At 46.8% G+C, this 20,157-nt stretch overlaps 1 protein-coding gene across 1 annotated transcript in view; it reads right to left on the reverse strand.

The window, feature by feature from the left end:
* Nucleotides 1-20,157, reverse strand: part of LOC144785017 (scavenger receptor cysteine-rich type 1 protein M130-like) — a 196,353-nt gene that overhangs the window by 44,364 nt on the left and 131,832 nt on the right. The window contains exon 13 of the mRNA XM_078664134.1: nucleotides 18,836-19,147. Within this exon, the coding sequence (XP_078520260.1) occupies nucleotides 18,836-19,147 (312 nt within the window). The remainder of the gene's footprint in view (nucleotides 1-18,835; nucleotides 19,148-20,157) is intronic.

Below are 20,157 nucleotides of genomic sequence, written 5' to 3' on the forward strand. Positions count from 1 at the left end.
GCGGCCGAATACGACCTCATAAGGGGACAGACCTGATCTGGAATGTGCAACCATCCTCATGAAGAATAAAGCAACTGGCAGGGCAACTAGCCAGTCTACACCTTTCTCTTTACATGTCTTGGCAATACGGATTTTCAGGGTCTGATTATGTCTCTCTACAAGACCGGCTGCTTCAGGATGGCGCACACAATGGAACTTCCACTGGTACCCTAACAAAAGGGAAACATGTTTCATTAACTCGGATGAGAATGGCTGGCCGTTATCAGAATACACAACCCTAGGGAGTCCATAACGGGGAAAGAATTCACGAACCAGCTGCTTGGCAGTGGTCGCGGCTGTGTAATCTGGGACTGGATATGCTTCTGTCCACCTGGACAAAGCGCATACAACTACAAGAACATACTTGAAACCTCGACATCGCTCCATCTGAATATAATCCATCTGGAGGACTTCAAAAGGGTGGTCAGGAGGTTGGAATCCACCTTGTTCCACCGGGACAATTTTACCTGGATTGAACTGGCAACATATCATACAAGTACGGACTTTCTGCTTGGCTGCAGCTCGTAAGTGCTTGTTGAACCAAAGGTTCTGTATACTGTCTAACATAGCTTTTTCTCCTAGATGTGCTGGACTATGTGCGGTATTGATAATGACTTGAACCATAGAGTCGGGGAGAAACCATGTGGCTTTTCCCTTCGTCACCCATCCCTGATCTGTCTGGACCCCTCCTTGTTCGGACCATTTCTTGATTTCTTCAGGAGTAGCATGTAACTGTATGTCTATGACATCTTGTGTAGGGTCCTTAACTGTCATACATGTAGTCTGTTCTGGAATGCATATCTGTGTCTTGTTAACTGGAATGTCTGGTGTCTGAGCTGTAAGCTTGGCTGTTCGATCTGCTAGATCGTTACCTTGGGAAATGATGTCAGTAACTTTCGTATGTGCTTTGCACTTCATGATAGCGATAGCTGTCGGTAAATGTATTGCATCTAACAGAGCTTGAATGAGGAGACCATGCTGAATCTTGGTTCCATGAGAAGTCATGAAACCTCTCTCCTGCCAGAGTACTCCGAAGTCGTGTACGACTCCGAATGCGTAACGTGAATCTGTATATATGTTTACTTTCAGGTTCTTGGCACGTATGCAGGCTTGGGTCAGAGCAACTAGCTCTGCTGCTTGAGCAGACAGGGTGTCAATACGGTGTGTTTCAATAACTTCTGTGTCAGTAGTCACTGCATACGCGGCTACTAGTTCTCCTGTACTAGTTCTCATACATGAACCGTCCACATAAAGTGTCAGGTCGGGATTAGGTAATGCAATGTCTGTCAGGTCTTGTCTTGGCTTGGTCATAGTGTTAATAACTTCCACGCAGTCATGTGTGGCAGGATTTGAAGTAACTGACGGTAACAGAGTAGCAGGATTTAAAACGTTGCAGCGTCTGATTTCTATGTGTGGCTGGAACAGTGTCAGTTCATAACCTGTTAAACGTGCAATGGTCAAGTGTTGAGTCTGTGTTCGGTTTAAAAGAACTTCCACGGAGTGTGGAACTTGTACTGTCAGAGAGTGTCCTAATACTATGGAATCACTTTGTCTAATAGCTAGAGCTGTGGCTGCAACTGACTTGAGGCACGCAGGCAGAGCCTGGGCTACTGGATCTAATGTGCTCGAAAAATAAGCACAAGGCTTGTACTGTCCTGCTTGATCTTGTGTGAGAACAGATAATGCAGTACCATTACGTTCTGTGACAAAAAGTGTAAAAGGCTTACTGTAGTTCGGTGTAGCTAGAACAGGTGCTTGGCATAAGGCTTTCTTTAATTCATTAAAACTAAGTGTATGTTCAGATGTCCAAGGGAGAACAGTCGATACGGCTGCCTCCTGTGTCGTTAACTGTATCAGTGGCTTGGCTAGAAATGCATACTGAGGAATCCATTGTCTGCAGTAAGAAGTGAGGCCAATAAAAGCACGTACCTCCTTCTGTGTCTTGGGCTGTGGAAGACTCGCTATTAACTGGATACGGTCTGGTGTCAACTGCCTACCCCACTTGGACAGTAAGTGGCCTAAGTAGATCACTTGCTGGACACAGAATTGAAGTTTCGAAGGGGACACCTTGTGCCCCATCTCGGCCAGAAAATACAGAACTGTAAGTGACGCTCGCTCGCAGTCATGTTCAGAACGGGCTGTGATCAGTAGATCATCGACATACTGGAGCAGGGCAGTGTCTGTTGGCATGTGAATATTGTCTAGTTGTCTCTTAAGTGCTTGACTGTAAATACTAGGACTTTCTGTGAAACCTTGAGGAGCTCGTGTGAATTTATAGCTCCTTCCATTTAAACAAAAACAAAAAAGGTACTGGCTGTCTGGATGAATCGGAACACTGAAAAATGCATTCTTGAGGTCTATAACAGTAAAAAATGTAGCTTCAGGATCAATAGCTGTCAATAAGGATGAAATATCTGGGACTACTGGATACTGGGGTATGATACATTTATTAAGTTCTCGAAGGTCAATCACTAATCGATATACTGGAGGTGCATTTGGATCAGTACGTTTCATGACTGGAATAATAGGAGAATTACATACATTGGAGTCAGTTTCTACAACCACTCCTTGAGCAATAAGCTCGTCAATAATTTTGGATAAGGCTGCTACAGCCTCAGGTGGCAATCTGTACTGTCTGATTCGTGGCAAGACTATACCTTGCTTGAGAGTCACACGATGGGGTGTGATTTGCATAAAACCTACATCAGTTGGACCTTGCGCCCATAAATGCTGCGGTACATTTAGTAATCTTGGATCAAAATCGCGTAATACATAGTGACCTTTAAAGTCACGCAAAAACAATCGTATTCCTTCTGGGGAGCAGCAAATTACTGCACCTAATTCTTTCAATGTTTTAATGCCTAACAAATTTTCTGGACATGACTTCGTAAGTAACAAATCAGTAGTTCGGGACAATGGACCAACTTCTAGAGTAACTGGCTTTGAAATCTCGTTAACAATAGGCTTTCCTGAAAATCCAAGGGAAACATTTCTAGAGCCTGAGAGCGGAGCCCCTGGAACCTCGTCATGACTGATAGTAGTCCTACTTGCCCCTGTATCAATCAAAAACTTTCTATCTTTCCCGAATACTTGACTGTGTACATAGGGACCCTCTTGATCTACAGGTATCTCGATGAGAGGCAAGCCTACCTCCCTCTCTAGGCTGTTCCATGAATACTGTTGATACTCTGGATATTCTGTCTGGGCATACTGGTACATTTGCTGTGTAACATGCTGTGTTGCAGCGATAGGCTGCGGTGCTGGAACTGTCTGTTGTGCATTCTGTGGTGACTGAGAAGTCTGTGAAACTTGTTCTTGTCTAGGCGGACGTGGTCTTTCTTTAGTTTTACCAGTAGCTATATTGTGTTTCAGAACTGCACACTCGTTTATAAAATGACCTGGCTGTTTACAATAATTGCATGTCCCTTTAACGGGAGCTTCAGGATGACTGGCTTGATTCGGACCCCTCTTCTGACTGTCTTGTGGAACAGATTGTGCAACTAGTACTTTCATTTTCGTGTCTTTCATACGTCTCTTTTCGTGTTCTTGCTCTTCCCTGATTCTGTTCTGGTGATACTGGAGCATTTGAAGCATTTGTGACGGGGTACTAGCTTGCCAGGTACTTTCGACTTTCAAAACTCGATTTTTAACTTGTGGACTTGAATTCTCAACTAGTTTGGTAACAAAAAGATGAGGGTATGACTCGCTACTCGTCTTCAAACCACTGTTGATAATAAAACATTTTTCAAATCTAGAATAGAAATCACTAGTGTCTTCATCCTGTTTCTGTTTGCATGCTGAGATTGCATCCCAATCTTCCTTTTTCGTGGCTAATAACCTTGGCAAAACTTGTATCAATAACTCGGGCAATTCTTTACATTTGTCCCCAAGACCGGTACCTGGTACTCGTATTTTATCTTCAGCTTCTAGAGCTGTCCAATCTATCTTTTTCTCTCCCACCTCCCATTCTTTTTCCTTGAGTTTTTCATATACCCCTGCGGGCAACAGGACCTTTAACATTTTAATAATATCTGGATACGTGTATTCTCCCATACGGAGCATGTCTTTTAATTCTCGATGGAACCCTGCTGGGTCTTTGTCGTGACAGGGAATTAATTTCTTCATCTCTAAGAGTTCCATCTTTGTGATAGGGGTGTAAACAAATACTCGTTCTAGTTCACCACCCGGTGTCCTAACTGGGTGTACTTCTCGTAACGGATTCTGTCTATCCATGTAGAATGGTTTACTTTCTGGGGGTGAGACATGAACAAAATGCGGATTCAGAAACATTCTATATTTATGGCGCTGTTCTAGAATGACACTAATTAAATCGGTACCTAAACCTTTCCATTTATACTGGAGTAACTCGTTCAGGACATCATGTAACGGACCTGGATCAGAATGCTGACCCTCATACAGTGTAATGAGGTGCTGGATCATATACATACCCACCAGTCGCTGCTCGGCTGGGGGCAGTTTCAGAAACATTTGTGCCACTATTTCATCTGGAAAAGTGGTAGAATCAGTAGCCCATCGGACTGCTGATCGGGCTAGTTCTTGTTCATGCATGGTACTAACAGCCTGATTCATGTACGGGCCGTTTTGCGTGTCCCTAATAGCGATCAATAGCGACTCGCTATTGAGGAAACGCAAAACGGCATTCATGTACTTATCTGAGAAAAAATAGCGACTCGCATGCGGGCGCTAAAGCCGTTAGCGACCCACCAAAAACGCAGAATAATCGCTATTTCCGGCTACCTGCGAACGGGAATTGCGACTCGCAATCCCGATCGCACGAGATTGCGCTCGCAATCCCGATTGCACGGGATTGCGAGTCGCATTCTCGCGGGATCAGGAAAACGGGAAGACGCATTCCGAGCACCGTGATGACATCACAACCAGGAAGCAGCCAAATCCCACCCCCAAACACCACAGTGACGCCAACTGTCGACTGTCCACGACGGAAAGCTGCCACCAACTCGCCGTTTGCGCATCCCGACCCCGCCGAAATAGCGACCGCTATGGCAGAGGACCAGCAGGCAGGACCCAGCAACAGCGCTGGCCGAAAGCGCAAATTGAAATTTTCGGAACAGGAGCTGGAGAACCTCATAGAGGGTGTGGTGGCCAACCACGACCAGCTGTTTGGTGCAAACTCCCGGAGGGTCCCGGAGCAGGAGAAGAGGAGGATCTGGGTGGGGATTGCGGCAAGTGTGAACTCTGTGGGAGTTGCGGACAGGTCCCTTGAGGAATTAAAGAAGCGGTGGTACGACCTCCGAGGGCGTGCCAAGGAGAGGGTTGCGGAGCGCCTTGGTGAGGCATCAGGCACCGGAGGAGGTGGCCCGACTGTCCCACCCAACACCCCCCTGGAGGACCGGGTAGAGGACACGTTGGAGAGGGAGGCGTGTGTTGGCGTCACCCCTCTGGACTCCTCCCGCCCCACCCAAGACACCCAAGGTAAGTGGCATGCGACTGCGACCCTGTCCCTATGACCGCCCATGACCAAATAGGCTCACTCATTGGCCCTTAGTCATGCCGTGCATCAGGAAATGCCCTGAAGCATTAGCATTGTGGGAGACGTAGTATGTCCACAATGTAGTACTACCACAATGCGGCCCGAAAGGTTCCAAAGTGCGCAAATACACAGGCACCCAGGGAATGACACCCAGCATGCATGTAACATCTGCACGTCTGTCAGTCACATGCACCTAATGAGTATCCACTTACCCTCACAGGTGCAGGAGATAGCAGCGACAGTGAGAGGCTGCTGATCGACGAGGAGGCCCAGGAGGAGGAATCCCTACCTGCCACCCAGCCACCAGCCCCTGCGCCAGCGCCATCACCAGCAGCCAGGCCACCCACCACACCTGCCGCATCCGCCTCAGGCCCACCGGCTGCCAAGTCTAGGCCACCCACCTTGCCTGCAGCATCCGCCTCAGGCCCACCGGCTGCCAAGTCTAGGCCACCCACCTTGCCTGCAGCATCCGCCTCAGGCCCACCGGCTGCCAAGGCCAGGCCACCCACCACACCTGCCGCATCCGCCTCAGGCCCACCAGCTGCCAAGGCCAGGCCACCCACCACACCTGCCGCATCCGCCTCAGGCCCACCAGCTGCCAAGGCCAGGCCACCCACCACACCTGCCGCACCTGCAACACCAGCTGCTGCAAGACCTGCAGCTCGTCCACCACCATCTGGGCCAGCCACATCGGCTACACAGCGGCCGACCACCAGGAGGGGCAATGGCCACTTCCACGCATGCATGAGTGTGGAGCGGCGCATGCTGCGTTTACACCAGCGCCAGTCGCAGCAGCAGGGAGCCATCCAGCTCCAGCTGCAGAAGATCGGCCGCAATGTTGCGGGAGTGGGCGACAGGGTGGACCGCATGACGGCGGCCATTGACCGCATGACGACGGCAATGGAAGACAACACCGCTGCGCTGGTGAAGCACCGAAGTGTTGCTGGCAGGCGCCACCACCAGTTGCTGAGCCGGCTGACCACCAACAGCCGCTCCAATTATTCCTCGGCAAATGCCACCGCCCTGCTTGCGCGCCGCTCCTTAACCCAGCAGCACCAACTCGTCCAGTGCTGCGAAGATATCACCCGGGTGCTGGAGCACTTGACAACCGCGGTCACCGCACTGCACGCACCTGTGATTCCGGCAATTGTGGGGGGTGATGATGCTAGTGAGGGTACCTCTAGTGTCAGCAGCCACTCTGCCACGCAGGCCCCCCCACCTAGGCGCAGCGCAAGGGCTGCCCCACCTCCAGCTGCCCAGGAAGAGGAAGAGGCTCCCAGGCGCCAGCAACTTGTGCGCCGGAGACGGCAATGACATTGTGACAGGGACACAGACGCAGGCTGAACTTAAGCCTGCAATGGAGCGTCCCATGCAGTATGCATGAATACTGCTTTTTGTATATAGTTATTACGAACACCCATTTATATTTTTTGTGATTCAAACAAATACATTTATTTTGGTGCACACATACGCCTTGTGTAATCATTACAGTTTGCATGCAATTGTGATATGTGGGGTGGGGGAAGGGGGTGGGCTAGAAATTGTTAGCTGTGATGTGGTTGCGACGTCTGTGGCCTTCAGCTGGGTTCTCCCCGCGTGCATGGTGCGCATGTGCTGGTGGCCGGTCGTCCCCCTCAGATTCACTGCCTGAGATGTCAACAGGTATCCGGCGCTTGGTTGCAATGTTATGAAGCATTGCACAGACAGCCACAATGCGGCAGCACGCTGCAGGACTGTAATACATGGCCCCACCTGTCTTGTGCAGTATACGGAACCTGCTCTTGAGCAGGCCAAATGTCCTTTCAATACAGTTCCTTGTCCGGATGTGCGCAACATTGTAGCGGCGTTGCTGAGGTGTGGCAGGGTTGAGGTAAGGGGTCAGGAGGTATTCCCGTAGGGCGTAGCCACTGTCACCTGAATGAGAGGAGCAGATGTTGATTGCCTGTGCAGCGCAGTTACTTCATAGCAATGTGACATTGTCGACAAAGTGTACTTACCAAGTAGGTGTCCTTCCCCAAACTCTCCCCTGAGCAGTCGTGTGTGGAGTCCGCTGTGCCTGAAGATAAAGGAGTCATGGGTACTCCCTGGGTACTGGGCCACAATGTCAGTGATGATGGTCTTGGCATTGCAGACCATCTGTATGTTGAGGGAGTGGTAGGACTTCCTGTTGCGGTACATATACTCCGTGCCAGCTGGTGGGCAGATGGCGACGTGGGTACAGTCTATGCAGCCAAGGACATGGGGAAAATGGGCAACATTATAAAATTGTAGTTTTGTGAGGTCCAAATCCTGTTGGCTGGTGGGAAATGTGATGTGCTGGTGGAGCTGGGTGAGCATGGCGTCAACAAAAGTGTGGAGGCAGCGTGACATGGTGGGCTGGGAAATCCCCCCAGCAGCGGCTACTATGCCCTGGAAACTGCCGGATGCCAGGAGGTGCAGGCTGCACAATACCTGCACATGTGTGGGCACAGAATTGTTTCGCCTTGTTGGGTGCTGCATGATGGGGTCGAGTTCTTGTATCAGCCAGGTGATCATTTCCCCATTCAGCCTGTATTTGGCATAAATCTGTTCTCTGGTTTGCCCCAGCAAGGTGACCCGCTGCCGGTAAATCCGTGCCTGCCTCATGCGTCTCCTCCGTGCTGCTCGCTGTAGCCTTCGCCGCCTCACCACCATGTACATCCCAGGCATTGTGGAACACCTATTGCTGCTGCTGAATGTCCTTATGTGTGATTGGTCAGGCCTGGACCTGTTGGTGATTGGCTAACAGTTTTTCAAAATTTGGTTAATCATGGCTTTTATGGTTACCACCTGCTTTGAGTTGTCCTTAAATTGCGCCGCGCTAATGTGCGATTTAGCGATTTTTCGCTAATGTATTTCTTTCATGAATGCCGATTGAGACAGTATTGCGTTTCGCTATTCAAATCGCAGATTCCGTGGTTGGTCGCTATTTCATTTTCGCTAATGCTCGACTTCCCGGAGTCTGCGACTTTTACAGCGTAATCGCTATTCCGCTCGCTATTATTTTTTAGCGATTTCGCTATTTCGTACATGAATGCCGATTCCATGTTTTGCACCCGCAATTGCGTTTTCGCTGCCATTGCGGGCGCTATTTCGCTTCATGAATCAGGCTGTAAGTTCACTATAACCGATTCGTGATTTCAGAATGTGATCGGTAGCTTGAAATACTTGTTCCAGAGAACCTTGTTCTGGTGCTGGAAGGTGAAAAACTTTCTTGTGTTCTAGGCGTGAATGTCGGTCCGGAAGTCTAGATCTACCTACATACGCTATTCTGGCGGTATTCTCGTCTTCTACCTCTTCAGTATCAGTGTTGTCTTCTTTCTCGGACACTTGCGCTGCTATACGTTGCTCGTGTAACCTTATTATTTCCTTACGAATTTTCTTGTACATACTCTCTATACTACTGAGTGTCTTGTGTCTTCCCTCGGCTATATTATCACTCCACCTTGTCAGGACTTTCATTTCGGTCGGATCTTTAGTCGGACAATCTTGTTCCCTTACTAAACAATTAATTAGAAATTTTAATAGCATGAGCTGGGTCTCAGCTTTCCTTAGAGACATGATTTCGCCAATACTTTCTGGATCGTCTCCTGTACGGATGAAACGATATATTCTGTCTAGATCTTCTTTCATATTCGGTAGGGTGTCCAAATACTCGGTCACCCGTCTTACACGCAATGAATATATAACCATATTATCATCGCCTGGGACTGGATCATAACGGCATTCGGTAAGAGCTCGTCTGATATCTGCAACGGACTGATATTTGGGCGTACGCTGTAACGCACGTTCATGTAACTCGACTTACACGTTTGTGTGGCGGCGGGGTACCAGGAGGATCTCCCCCCGCGGCCCCTAAACTGGAATCGTCGACTGATACTCTTCGTGCTGGCAGAGTGACCGATGTAGCGGGAACTTGTACTATGGGCTGGACCGGGGGTACCGTAACAGGTGCTGTAACAGGTGCCCCGGTGGCTGGAAGAACAGGAATTACATTATTTACAGGAGCTGGCGGAACAGGATTTGCATATTCGGGGACTGTGTCGTCCAAATAGGACGAGAGAAAAATATCAGCTGCGGTCGGTTTGTGACGTAGCTTAATCGGAACTAATGGCGGCGGAAAATTACATGGTGCTTCCGGGGTTGCTTTCGGCAAGCCCTCGGCAAGAAGAGGATACATACCCTTAATAAGAGCATTTCTCTGTCTGTCTGACTGTTCGGCTTTAACTCGTTCACCTACTTCGATTAATTCCCTTTCTTGGGCTCTTTCTGAGGATTCTCTACTTAATTCAGACTTTCTGATTTCTTTTTCGGTTCTTTTATGAGATTCTTTGCGCCATAACTCGATGGCATCTTTCTGGGACTGTCTAGATTTCTTTTTCCATAATGCTTCTTCTACTCGCATGATGCACTCGGCATCCCACGTACCTGATACGGGCCATCTATATTTCTCTTCTAATTCTTTGGTGTACTCCACCCATAAATCTAGATATAATATGGCACTTATGCCATGCTTGTGATACATAAAATGACCTGGACTGTCCCTAGGCGGGACAGGAACTGCTTCCTCGAGCAGACCTTTTCTAGTTTTTAACTGACGTAACTTCGTGAACAGAGGCATAACTAAGGCTGGACACAATACAATACACGATAAACACAATGATAATTGCAAAACGAATCATTCATACCACGACATTGAAAACACATGAAATAATATAATATAATAACGGTTCGGACAGAATACTACCTGAAATACTGAAAACAGAACACATGAATTTCTCGAGAACAGAACTTACTGGAATGACTAGATGCACTGCTAAAACAGTACGAAACTTACCGGTCCCATAAAGAGACACGTCAGGACCCGCGCCCACCTAGGTGAACACTTCGTGTTGGATCTGTGTACCCAAACCCACGGACCAGAGACAAATTAATTGACCCTGTCTAGATACTACCCCAGCAACGGTACTCACCGGGCAGCAAGAACGGAAGGCCTCGGACTGGACTGGACTGGACTGCTACGACGACGGACGGACGAACTTCGGACTTCAGTTACAGGTGGGCCTCCGGATACCTCGGACCTTGGACTCTCGGCTTGGGCTCTGGTCGGGACTCGCCGCGTTCCTCCACCGCCTCGTCTGGACGCTGGACCGCAACCTCCGTCTCCTCCGTGGGCCTGAGGGATACTTGAAGCAGAAATATCTGCACGTGCACGGTATGGTTCCGTCACGGCTGCAGAGGATCAGGGGGCCTGCGTGGCTTCTCCTGCGCGTGGGAAAAGGGCAAGTCCCTGTTCGGGCGCCATTATGTGGTAAATAAATAATTAATTACCGGATCTATTTTTGACTATAATTAATAAACAGGTAGCTCAATAAATAAGAGTCAAGATACGAGGTAGCTGAAGTTGACAGGCTTTAATAAGCATAAAGGACAGGGACAGAACAGCCTGTACGGGAATAGGATGGCAGGGCCCGGCAGCTGTCGGGCCGGATCTGGGAATTGGCTAGCAAACTTTAATATCCGTGCACAATATTTATAGTTAAACAAAATACATTGCATTCAATACAGTAGGCGTAGCAGTAGGCGGAGTTTGTAGCAGTCGCGAAAGATAAGGGCAAAACTGATGCAACAAGAAGGCGTGTACAGGGCGTATACATAGACATGTGATGCAAACGTAACAGAATATGTCATAAACGGGGCGGAAACATGGAGGGGGCTACCTGAGCAGCTGGGACCTCTAACCTAGTGGTGCGCGCAAACTGACAATGACGTGTTACTAGGGAGAACTGGGGGGCTATGACTTCTGCGCTAGAAGAGGAGACGAAAGTCTGGAGTGTCAGAGCGACATGTACCCAGGCATATCTAGTATCTAGTGTTTAGAGTACATGTTGATAGAATCCAAAAGTTATCAGGGCAAAGGCTAACAGACATTAAGACTGGTGCATGCATAATTCTTCATGTAATGCGTGTGCGAGGAATATTCTATGAATATTAATACAGTATTTCTCTTACATGGAGACATAAAGGCTAGACCATGACGGAAACTATTGATGCGATTCAGTAGCTTAGGAATGCAGAGAAGGAGGGCTGGACTGATAACTAGAATCATAACATACTCTTGGCAGACTGGGAGGCAGAGCCAGGCCGAGCCGGGCACTGCGAGGCATGAAAGTAAGCTAAGGGTCAGGGATACAGGTGGGGGCTGTATCGCTCCTCGGAGAGGGTTCAGGAAACAGGAGCTGAATCTGAGTCCGGGCCCTTTTGAGGCCTAGAAACGGGGATAATTCAATGAATTAACGTGCACACTGTAAAACGTGGCAACGTAGCTTTACATAGGCCTAATATTCGTTGTATTCACGATAACTGGAAACTGGCATACTAGAGATGGACACAACTGTAATTGCGTCTTTAATCGATCAGAAGGGGAATACATGCATATCGATCATGCACATATAACATAACATGGGGAACACGTAGGCACATACAACATGGCAAATTTTACTTTTCCACAGGTGAATCCACCCAATGCAGGCCAATTTGTGCCTGGAATGGACAAAGGACCCAACCTCGCAGCGGACAAAGAGTGGGGTAGGGCGCCATCAAACCAAACGCAATGCTGCCAATGATCAATAGGTATTTCCAGTGCCCTGTACGGTGTATATTCAGCCGGGACAGGTGAGGGTGTGTAAGTGTGGAACACGTTAGAATTAGCGTCCACTTCCGGAAACGTTACCCACGAATAGAACAACTCGAAAGGGTATGCCGGATCTGCACACACCACTAAAATCACAGCCAAGCCCTCCAATGGAACTTGGAAAGCCTGTAAATGGTTGCGCACCGCAATGCGACTATGCTGCGGGATGGCCATAGCCTGCGCCATGATTACACCGGAAGTACTGAAAAAACAAAGGAAACTTTGTAGCACAACTGGGTAGTAATTCAAAGAAACCGTTTTAGATAGAATCAAGCTTGAAAAGACCTATTTCAAAAAATAGGTAGGTTTCACCGACACCACCGTCTACCGGAAACGACAGTGAAGGGGTTAAGGTTTGAATGATATACTACTTGAGTGTCATGATATAAGTCCACCAACGTATGGGCGCCATGTAGCAGGGTTTCTGTTCTCCCACAGAACTGTGCACAGAGGATTGGAACCTCAGCGAATTAGGGTGACCTCAGCGAATTAGGGTGACCCAAAACTCACCTTAGTACCCAACAAACCCCTTACCGAGCTAGCTACAGTGTCTCATTGGTCATAACAAACTCCCAATGTTTAGACAAACCAGAACATGAGCTTACAATACCTCAGGTTACGTGGAACACATGAGCACTCTTTAGTTATACAATCATTTCAAACCAGAACTTGGAGTAAATGAGGACACGTGCACATTTGAAATATTTATTTACTAATGCCGTCTTCTCAGGCGCAGTATCTTAGATAATACAAGGAGACATATTATCAGAAGCAAAGTTATCAGCATAGTTACTAGTCCATAGAAAGCAAATGGCGACAGCATGCTAACATGCTGTAATGAATAAGGGTTAACAACACTTATTTCACCCACTCCCTAACACACATATTATATTAATAGCTAAGAAGGTCTCTTTGGGTTTTAACAGGACGGGCCCATACCTCAGGATATTAGAATGAAGAGATCACATCAGCATACACCAGCTCTCTATGCATGCGAACAGCATCAAGTGTGTTTTGTGTGCTTCAAGCAAAGCAATATAAAACCCGCCTGAAGCCCAAAGTTGGCAGAAGCTGCACTTATGTTATGTCTATGGAGGCGCGAAGATCAGACCTCATAACAATTCTGTATCGTGTTATTCCTAAAGCTTCAGCACTCTCTGTACAGACATAGTTTATTAAGCAAAGCTGCTATCAGAGTAATAACATATTATTCTCATGTAAACCACAACGAACTACTAGGTTGAAAGCTAAATCAACAATTAAGTGTTGTGTGCAGAAGCAGCAAAAGGAAAAATGGCGTTTAAACATGTAATGAGCCTATGCTAACTTAACGCATTATAAAGATATACAGTAGCTATATGACAACTTTACTCTATGACATGCCACTTCAGTGTACAACACACCACAACACTGTACGACACTCCACTCTATGCCACTCCACTGTACTCCATTGTACGATATGCCACTCCACTCCACTCTATGACATGTCACTCCACTCTGTGACATGCCACTGCACTTTACGACACTCTACTCCTCTCAATGAAATTCCACACCACTCCACTCTACAACATGCCACTCCACTCCAGGGCACTCCACTTTACGCATCTCCGATCACAGTCATTCCACGACACGCCACTCCAAACTATGCCACTCCAGTCTACTCTATGACACCCCCACACTCTACGCCACTCCATTCTACGCCACAACACTGTAAGAAACGACACTCTAACACCACTCCACTCTATGCCTCTTCACAGTACTCAATTCACTCTATAATACTCCCCGTCAGTCCACTCTACAACACGCCTCTACACTCTACGACACGCTACTCCAATCTATGCCAATCCAGTCTACTCTATGACACACCCAAACTCTACGCCACAACACTCTACACGACACTGTAACACACAACACTTTAACACCACTCTACTCTATGCCCCTTTACTGTACTCCATTGTACAAAACACCACTCCGCTCTATGAAAAGCCACTCCACTCTACGGCACGCCACTCAATGATACTCCATGCCGGTCTACTCTACAACACGCCACTCCACTCTATGGCACTCCACTGTATGCCCCTCTACTCTAAGACACTGTGCGACATGCCATTGTCTGACACGCCACTCTAAGACACTCTAAGACACTCTATTACATGACACTGCACTTTGCACTACTCCATTCTACTCTACAACATGCCACCCCTCTCTACGACACTGCACTCTGTTCCACTCTACTGCACTCCACTCTACAACACTACACTACGACACTCACCTCCACTGCACTGTGCAACACTTCACTCAATGACACTCCACTTTACGGTTTGAAACACATTTTTTTTTTAAACATTGAAATTCAATAAAAAAGCCAAAGGTGAGGCTAAGTTATAGTTCGGAAAAAGTTTTTAATGATTTACATACTAAACCAACTTAGTCTACACAAACATTAGAAATTCTGAAGTTATAGTTATAACAAAGTTATAATTGGCCCCCACCTAAACCTTAGTATGAATCACATGTCTCTGTACATAGTGTTATGAACTTGCTAGCCAGACTGTCAAGTGGCCCCCTCCCCAAGCCTTATTAGGCCCACAGGATCTCAAATTGCGATTCCCTAAATGCATTCACACTTTAGGGAATCGCAATAAATTGTGATTCCCTAAATTACAAATGGAAAAAGGTACATGCATCAAAAAAGGTCTGTTCCATTCCATTCTATGAATCGGGCCGTTTGCAACCGGAGAAAAAGCTTGATGCAAGTGGCCCTAAGACTCCTCGAAGAACTTCGTTCAATGACAGGGGGAAGATCTTTGGTTATCGTTTGGAATAGAGTAAGAATTACATTTAGTTATTAAACCTACTGCATAAGAAAAGTAAAATACTAAATTTGTTGAAAAAATAAAATGAACAGTAGTGAAATAATAAATATTAAGTATAAGTTTGGCTAAATCCACAGAATAAGTATTTGTGAAAGTAAATTGGGGTTACAGATTTTGGATGAGATAAACGCTCCAAGAAGGAGTCTGCCACTGGAAGCATACAACGTCACTTCCGGTAAGCTGTATATGGCATGTTAATAACTTATTGGTAAAAAGGCATCAGCTGTGAAAGTTTTAATACAAAGGTTTGTGAAAATCAATAACTTCTGAGCTCAGAGAGATGCAGACGCTGAACGGTCTCACGTGAACGCTCAAGCACACATGGATAAACATTAACAGTGGTAAAAGAGATGTTAAGCGGTTTTAAGAAAATATACTCACTGAAAGGACAATAGTTATGGAAACAAAGGTTTAATGTTGAATTTTTACCTTTAGATGCATAGTGTATGATTTAGTGACAAATAGACTGTACAACTGGATGTAAGGTATGCATAACATTTCACATACCAATTGAATGTTTTACTTGTTGTTTGTTTTTGGAGAAAAATATGATTGGTTCCTGACAAAAATTCCGCTAGTTTGATATAATGATTATTTTGTTTTAGGCTACATAAAACCCTGAAGAAGTAGCAAAAATGTCACCGAAACGCATTGGTTAGTAGATACCACCATGGCCCTTCAAAAATGTTTCATTGTTGCTGGTTGTCATTGATCTTGTTTGCTGAAGAAGTCATTGCAAAACTGGACTTGAAAATATACAGTTAATGGAATTAATTAAATGCAAACGATGCATTTCGAAGTTTGGTGGTTGTTGTTAGGCCAATAAAAAAAGCCCACACGCCTGTGACTTTCGTTGAGAAAATAAACAAGCATTTTCCAATGCTATTGACAATGCAAATTACAATGCCTTTTATTTATCTATTTTGGTAATTAACACATAAAATGCCTTGTCATATACAATGCCAGTAGCTCAAACTCTTGTAAATGCAAAACCTATTTCACTTCAAAGAAGCGTCCGCCATTGTCCCGGGCTGCTTGGAAAGTAAAAGCGAGCATGGTGCGCTGAATGTTGCAGGAAAGCATGTAGTGCCCGCAGTAAGAGAAACTCATTAAAGAAAATAGTGCTTACAGACTAAATAAGACGTACCATGTAACAGAAGTAAAATGGTCAGTCCTCATGGGAGCTTACAAATGAAGACAAGGCGGTACTAAGGAGGGACTAACAAGCCTATTAACGAATCAGAAGCCAGCATTTATGAAGGACAATGACGCAAGGTAATGATAAATATGGGAGGCATACTCTAATACAGAATGCCTCGCAGAGCAGTGCATGCACTGCTCAGGCTCAACCTTAAAACAAAGAGTAAGCCAGACGTTATACAAAAACAAATTTAACACCTAAGATGACTGCCTCATAGGACGCAAGAGTGATCTTGTCCTCCATTTCGTCCATCAAGAAAACACAATAGTATTTACATGGGAAGAGTAAGTGGGGAGAGGATGTAGCCTTAGGGGTAGAGCCGTCGACCTCGAAACTGGGGAACCGCGTTCGAGTCGCTGCAGCAAAGCTGAACATCCTGTGATTCGGGCAAATCCCTTAATCTAAAAAAAAAATGAATGTGGCCATCTGTAACGAAACCGGTGCTCACGTAAGGCGCTATGATATCTGATATACTCGGGTCTAGTTTGCGCTTATATAAAACTCTTGAAAAAAAAGTATGTGTAAACATTTTAGAGTGCAGAGAGGATATATACCTTTCTTGCGTATAGTGCCTTGAAACCTACTGCTATGCTATCTTCTCTCCTTTGAGGACAGAACTTACACGGTTACTTTTCGCTGTAAGCATATTTCAGCTGCTGTCTTAATTAAAAAGCATTAGAGAACGGAACCAGCCCTTCTTCTGCCTGGTTAACGTGAGTGCCAGAAAAGGTGGCGACTGAGCGCGTATTTAGTGATGCACCATCTAAGGAACCTGCGCTCCTCCTGCACAGGGCTACTGAAAATCCCTAAAATAAAGAAAGCCCGAATGGGGGGCAGATCTTTCAGATATCTGGCTGCTAAGCAGTGGAATGATCTGCCATCAGAGCTACGTTTGGAGCCTTCGGAATCCATTTTTAGGAGAAAACTCAAGACTCACCTTTTTGAAAGGTAGGCGGCTGTGATGGCTGCTTGGACTGCTTACCCCACTTACCATAGCGCGGGGACACGCCGGTGCGCGTAACCAGGCGCTCTACAAATTTCCCTAATAATAATAATAATAATAAGGACGAGGATCTAAGACGAGGATCTGGTTCATCCATTTCCTTCCTCTGGGTGCCAAAATAGGCTTTGTCATAGGTTTAGCTGTGAAACAAGGCCTGCGACTCAGAGTTTAAAAAGCATTGGTCAAACACATGTCTTCCAGTGTGGGAAATGCCAGGCTTCAGGGAGCTGTCCGCACTCTCTCCCCAGCAGTATCTGGGAGGTGGAAAGACAATAAAAACCTGGCAGCTCATAGCCACTGGTTTATTAGCTGAGCCTACCCCTCTTAAGTTCCTCTCAGGCTTGAGTAGAATTGTGGAGGGGGAGGTGATGGCAGGATGTGTTGTGGGGCTTCTAATGATGTCCCAGGGGCCGATTCACAGAACTAACTTAAGACAAAATCCTAAACTTACTACTTTTGGTATTCACAGAAGTTAGGATTTTGTCTTAAGTCTGTCTTAAGTCTGTTTTAAGACAAACTTAAGACAAAATCCTAAGTTCTGTGAATACCAAAAGTAGTAAGTTTAGGATTTTGTCTTAAGTTAGTTCTGTGAATCGGGCCCCCAGAAACCTGGGATAGGTCCAACATTCCCTATGCTACAAGGTCCCCTACACAGGCTCTCTTCCCTCTGATCTCCTGCCAGGAAAGTAAACTGGGCACCATCCTGTATGAGTAACACCACACAGCCACCAGCAGAGGTCACTACATCCCTGGGTTGGCTTTAAGCTGGTGACTGGGCGACTACAGGTTCTAACATTGTGAAACCCCACTGAGATGCCCTGCTATCAATATCTGCTTTATTGATTTCAATTGTATTTTTTTAACTTGTTTTATTTATTTGTATTTATTTTTGTGTTTTATTGAGCGCCAACTAGACCCATAAGGGTATCAGAGCGCTTTACAGGATTGACAAGTGGTATACAAAAGATTTAGGAGGGGTGGATACATTTGGGATAAAAACAGGTAGATACATTTTACAAGAAACAGGCGGGCTCAAATCCAGGGTGGGATGCCCAGAGGTGCCGGGTGGGTATCATCTGGAAAAAGCATGGTGAGGCCGTAATAGGAGGTAGAACAAATTCGCTGAGGAGATTGTAATGCAAGAGTTAGGAGAGGAATTTGACCATTAGGAAGGTTTGGGCCTCCTTTTTAAAGCGTGCCAGAGACGAAATTCTAATGGCGGGCGGGAGTGAGTTCCATATTTATTAAATCCGCTTCCACTGCATTAGGGACAAGGGACACACATGTACAGTTTAGGATCTTAAAGCAATATACAGTCAGTGATGTCAACATGTCGTATGATTCCTATTGTTAAAATATATTTTTTTAAAGCATAACATCTGACAAAGACCATGGGCACTTTCCAGGCCATAGCAAATGGTGCCGCTGTGCATAGAAGTATTTCACATTTCACGCAGCGCTAAGCTCAGAATGTGTAAGTTGAAGGACTTACCTGAGCACACAAGGCTGGCAGGCCTGGGATGAGGGCAGTCTCTTTTGCCCCACTTGCCCGGACAGTGCTCGAGCTTCTCATTGCCGTTGGCACAGTTCAGGTCCGTCAGCACCGCGGGGAGGCCCCCGTGCTCTGTTATGGAGCTGTGCGACAACAAACTTGCTTTGCCACAATTCAGGCTCTTGCAGATCAGGTTGGCGGCCATGTTGTCCAATTTCCGGTTGCAGACGGTGCCCCATTCTCCGTTGTAGCGAACCTCCACTCTCCCATCACATTTGCTGTAGCCGCCTTTCAGTCGGAAGGCCAACGAGGCTGCAAGAACAAGTGTTTGTCACCATTGCAGGAAGTACAGCAACTTCTGACGTCAGATTCCACCTCACTTGTCACCAAGTGGCCCCACACCCGCTTCATACAATGAAAAATGTGGTTGTTCTGAACTACCTGGGCCTGGAGTAACCTCACCTGGTGCTAAAGTGCCGGGAAACCCCCAGTGGGTCGCTGTCGGGCTACTTAGGCATATTAACATAACATAACATCCTCAGTGATCAGAGACCAGCACCCGAGACAGGGACCAGTGTCTTCCAACCCTGCCAAGTACCACGCATCAGGCGTTAGACTAACGCATTTTAAAGTGGTGGTCCGCATCACCCCATTAAAATGCTTTGTCATGCATTATGAGGTCCTGATCACCTGCACGAGCTGAGCCTGGGTGAACTAATCTGATAACTGCGTCCAGCGTCTCTTCACTTAACACAGTGGGAGAACCCCAGTCTCCTTTCCCCCTGGATGCCCAGAAGCTCAGATCCTGGACAGGTGAATGAGTGCATGGCTGTGGGTGAGGAACAGAGGATTCCATGTGTGAGTGGTTGTGAATGCATGTCTGCAGGTGGATGGAGAGTCAAAAGCATAGGGGTGGATGCATGGATGGGTATTCAGATGGAAGCAGGGTGCGTGACGTTCATGGATGACTATTTTCTGGATGCATGAGTGTGGGCGAGTGGGTGGGTGGTTGGATGAATGTGCGGGTGAGTGGACGAGTGCATGGCTGTGGGTGGATGAGTGTCTGACTTGAGCTGATCCAGCTCATCGTGGTCACATTGGTGCATCGTACCCAGCTGTTGGATTTACTGCCAGCTGTTGGCAGCCAGTGCAGCAATAAGTTTCTGATAGTTGATTGGTGGGGTCACAGGCGGGCTGATACTGTGCAGTGTTTTCCCTGGTGGCTAGTTTGCAGCCAGGATGGAAGGTGCACCAGTGGAGCAATGCACCTACAAGAAGAAGATGGCCTGTCACTTTCTGCTTTTTGCGACTGCGGCTGAGCA

This window comes from Lissotriton helveticus, chromosome 10, assembly GCF_964261635.1.
Source record: "Lissotriton helveticus chromosome 10, aLisHel1.1, whole genome shotgun sequence".
Taxonomy (NCBI): domain Eukaryota; kingdom Metazoa; phylum Chordata; class Amphibia; order Caudata; family Salamandridae; genus Lissotriton; species Lissotriton helveticus.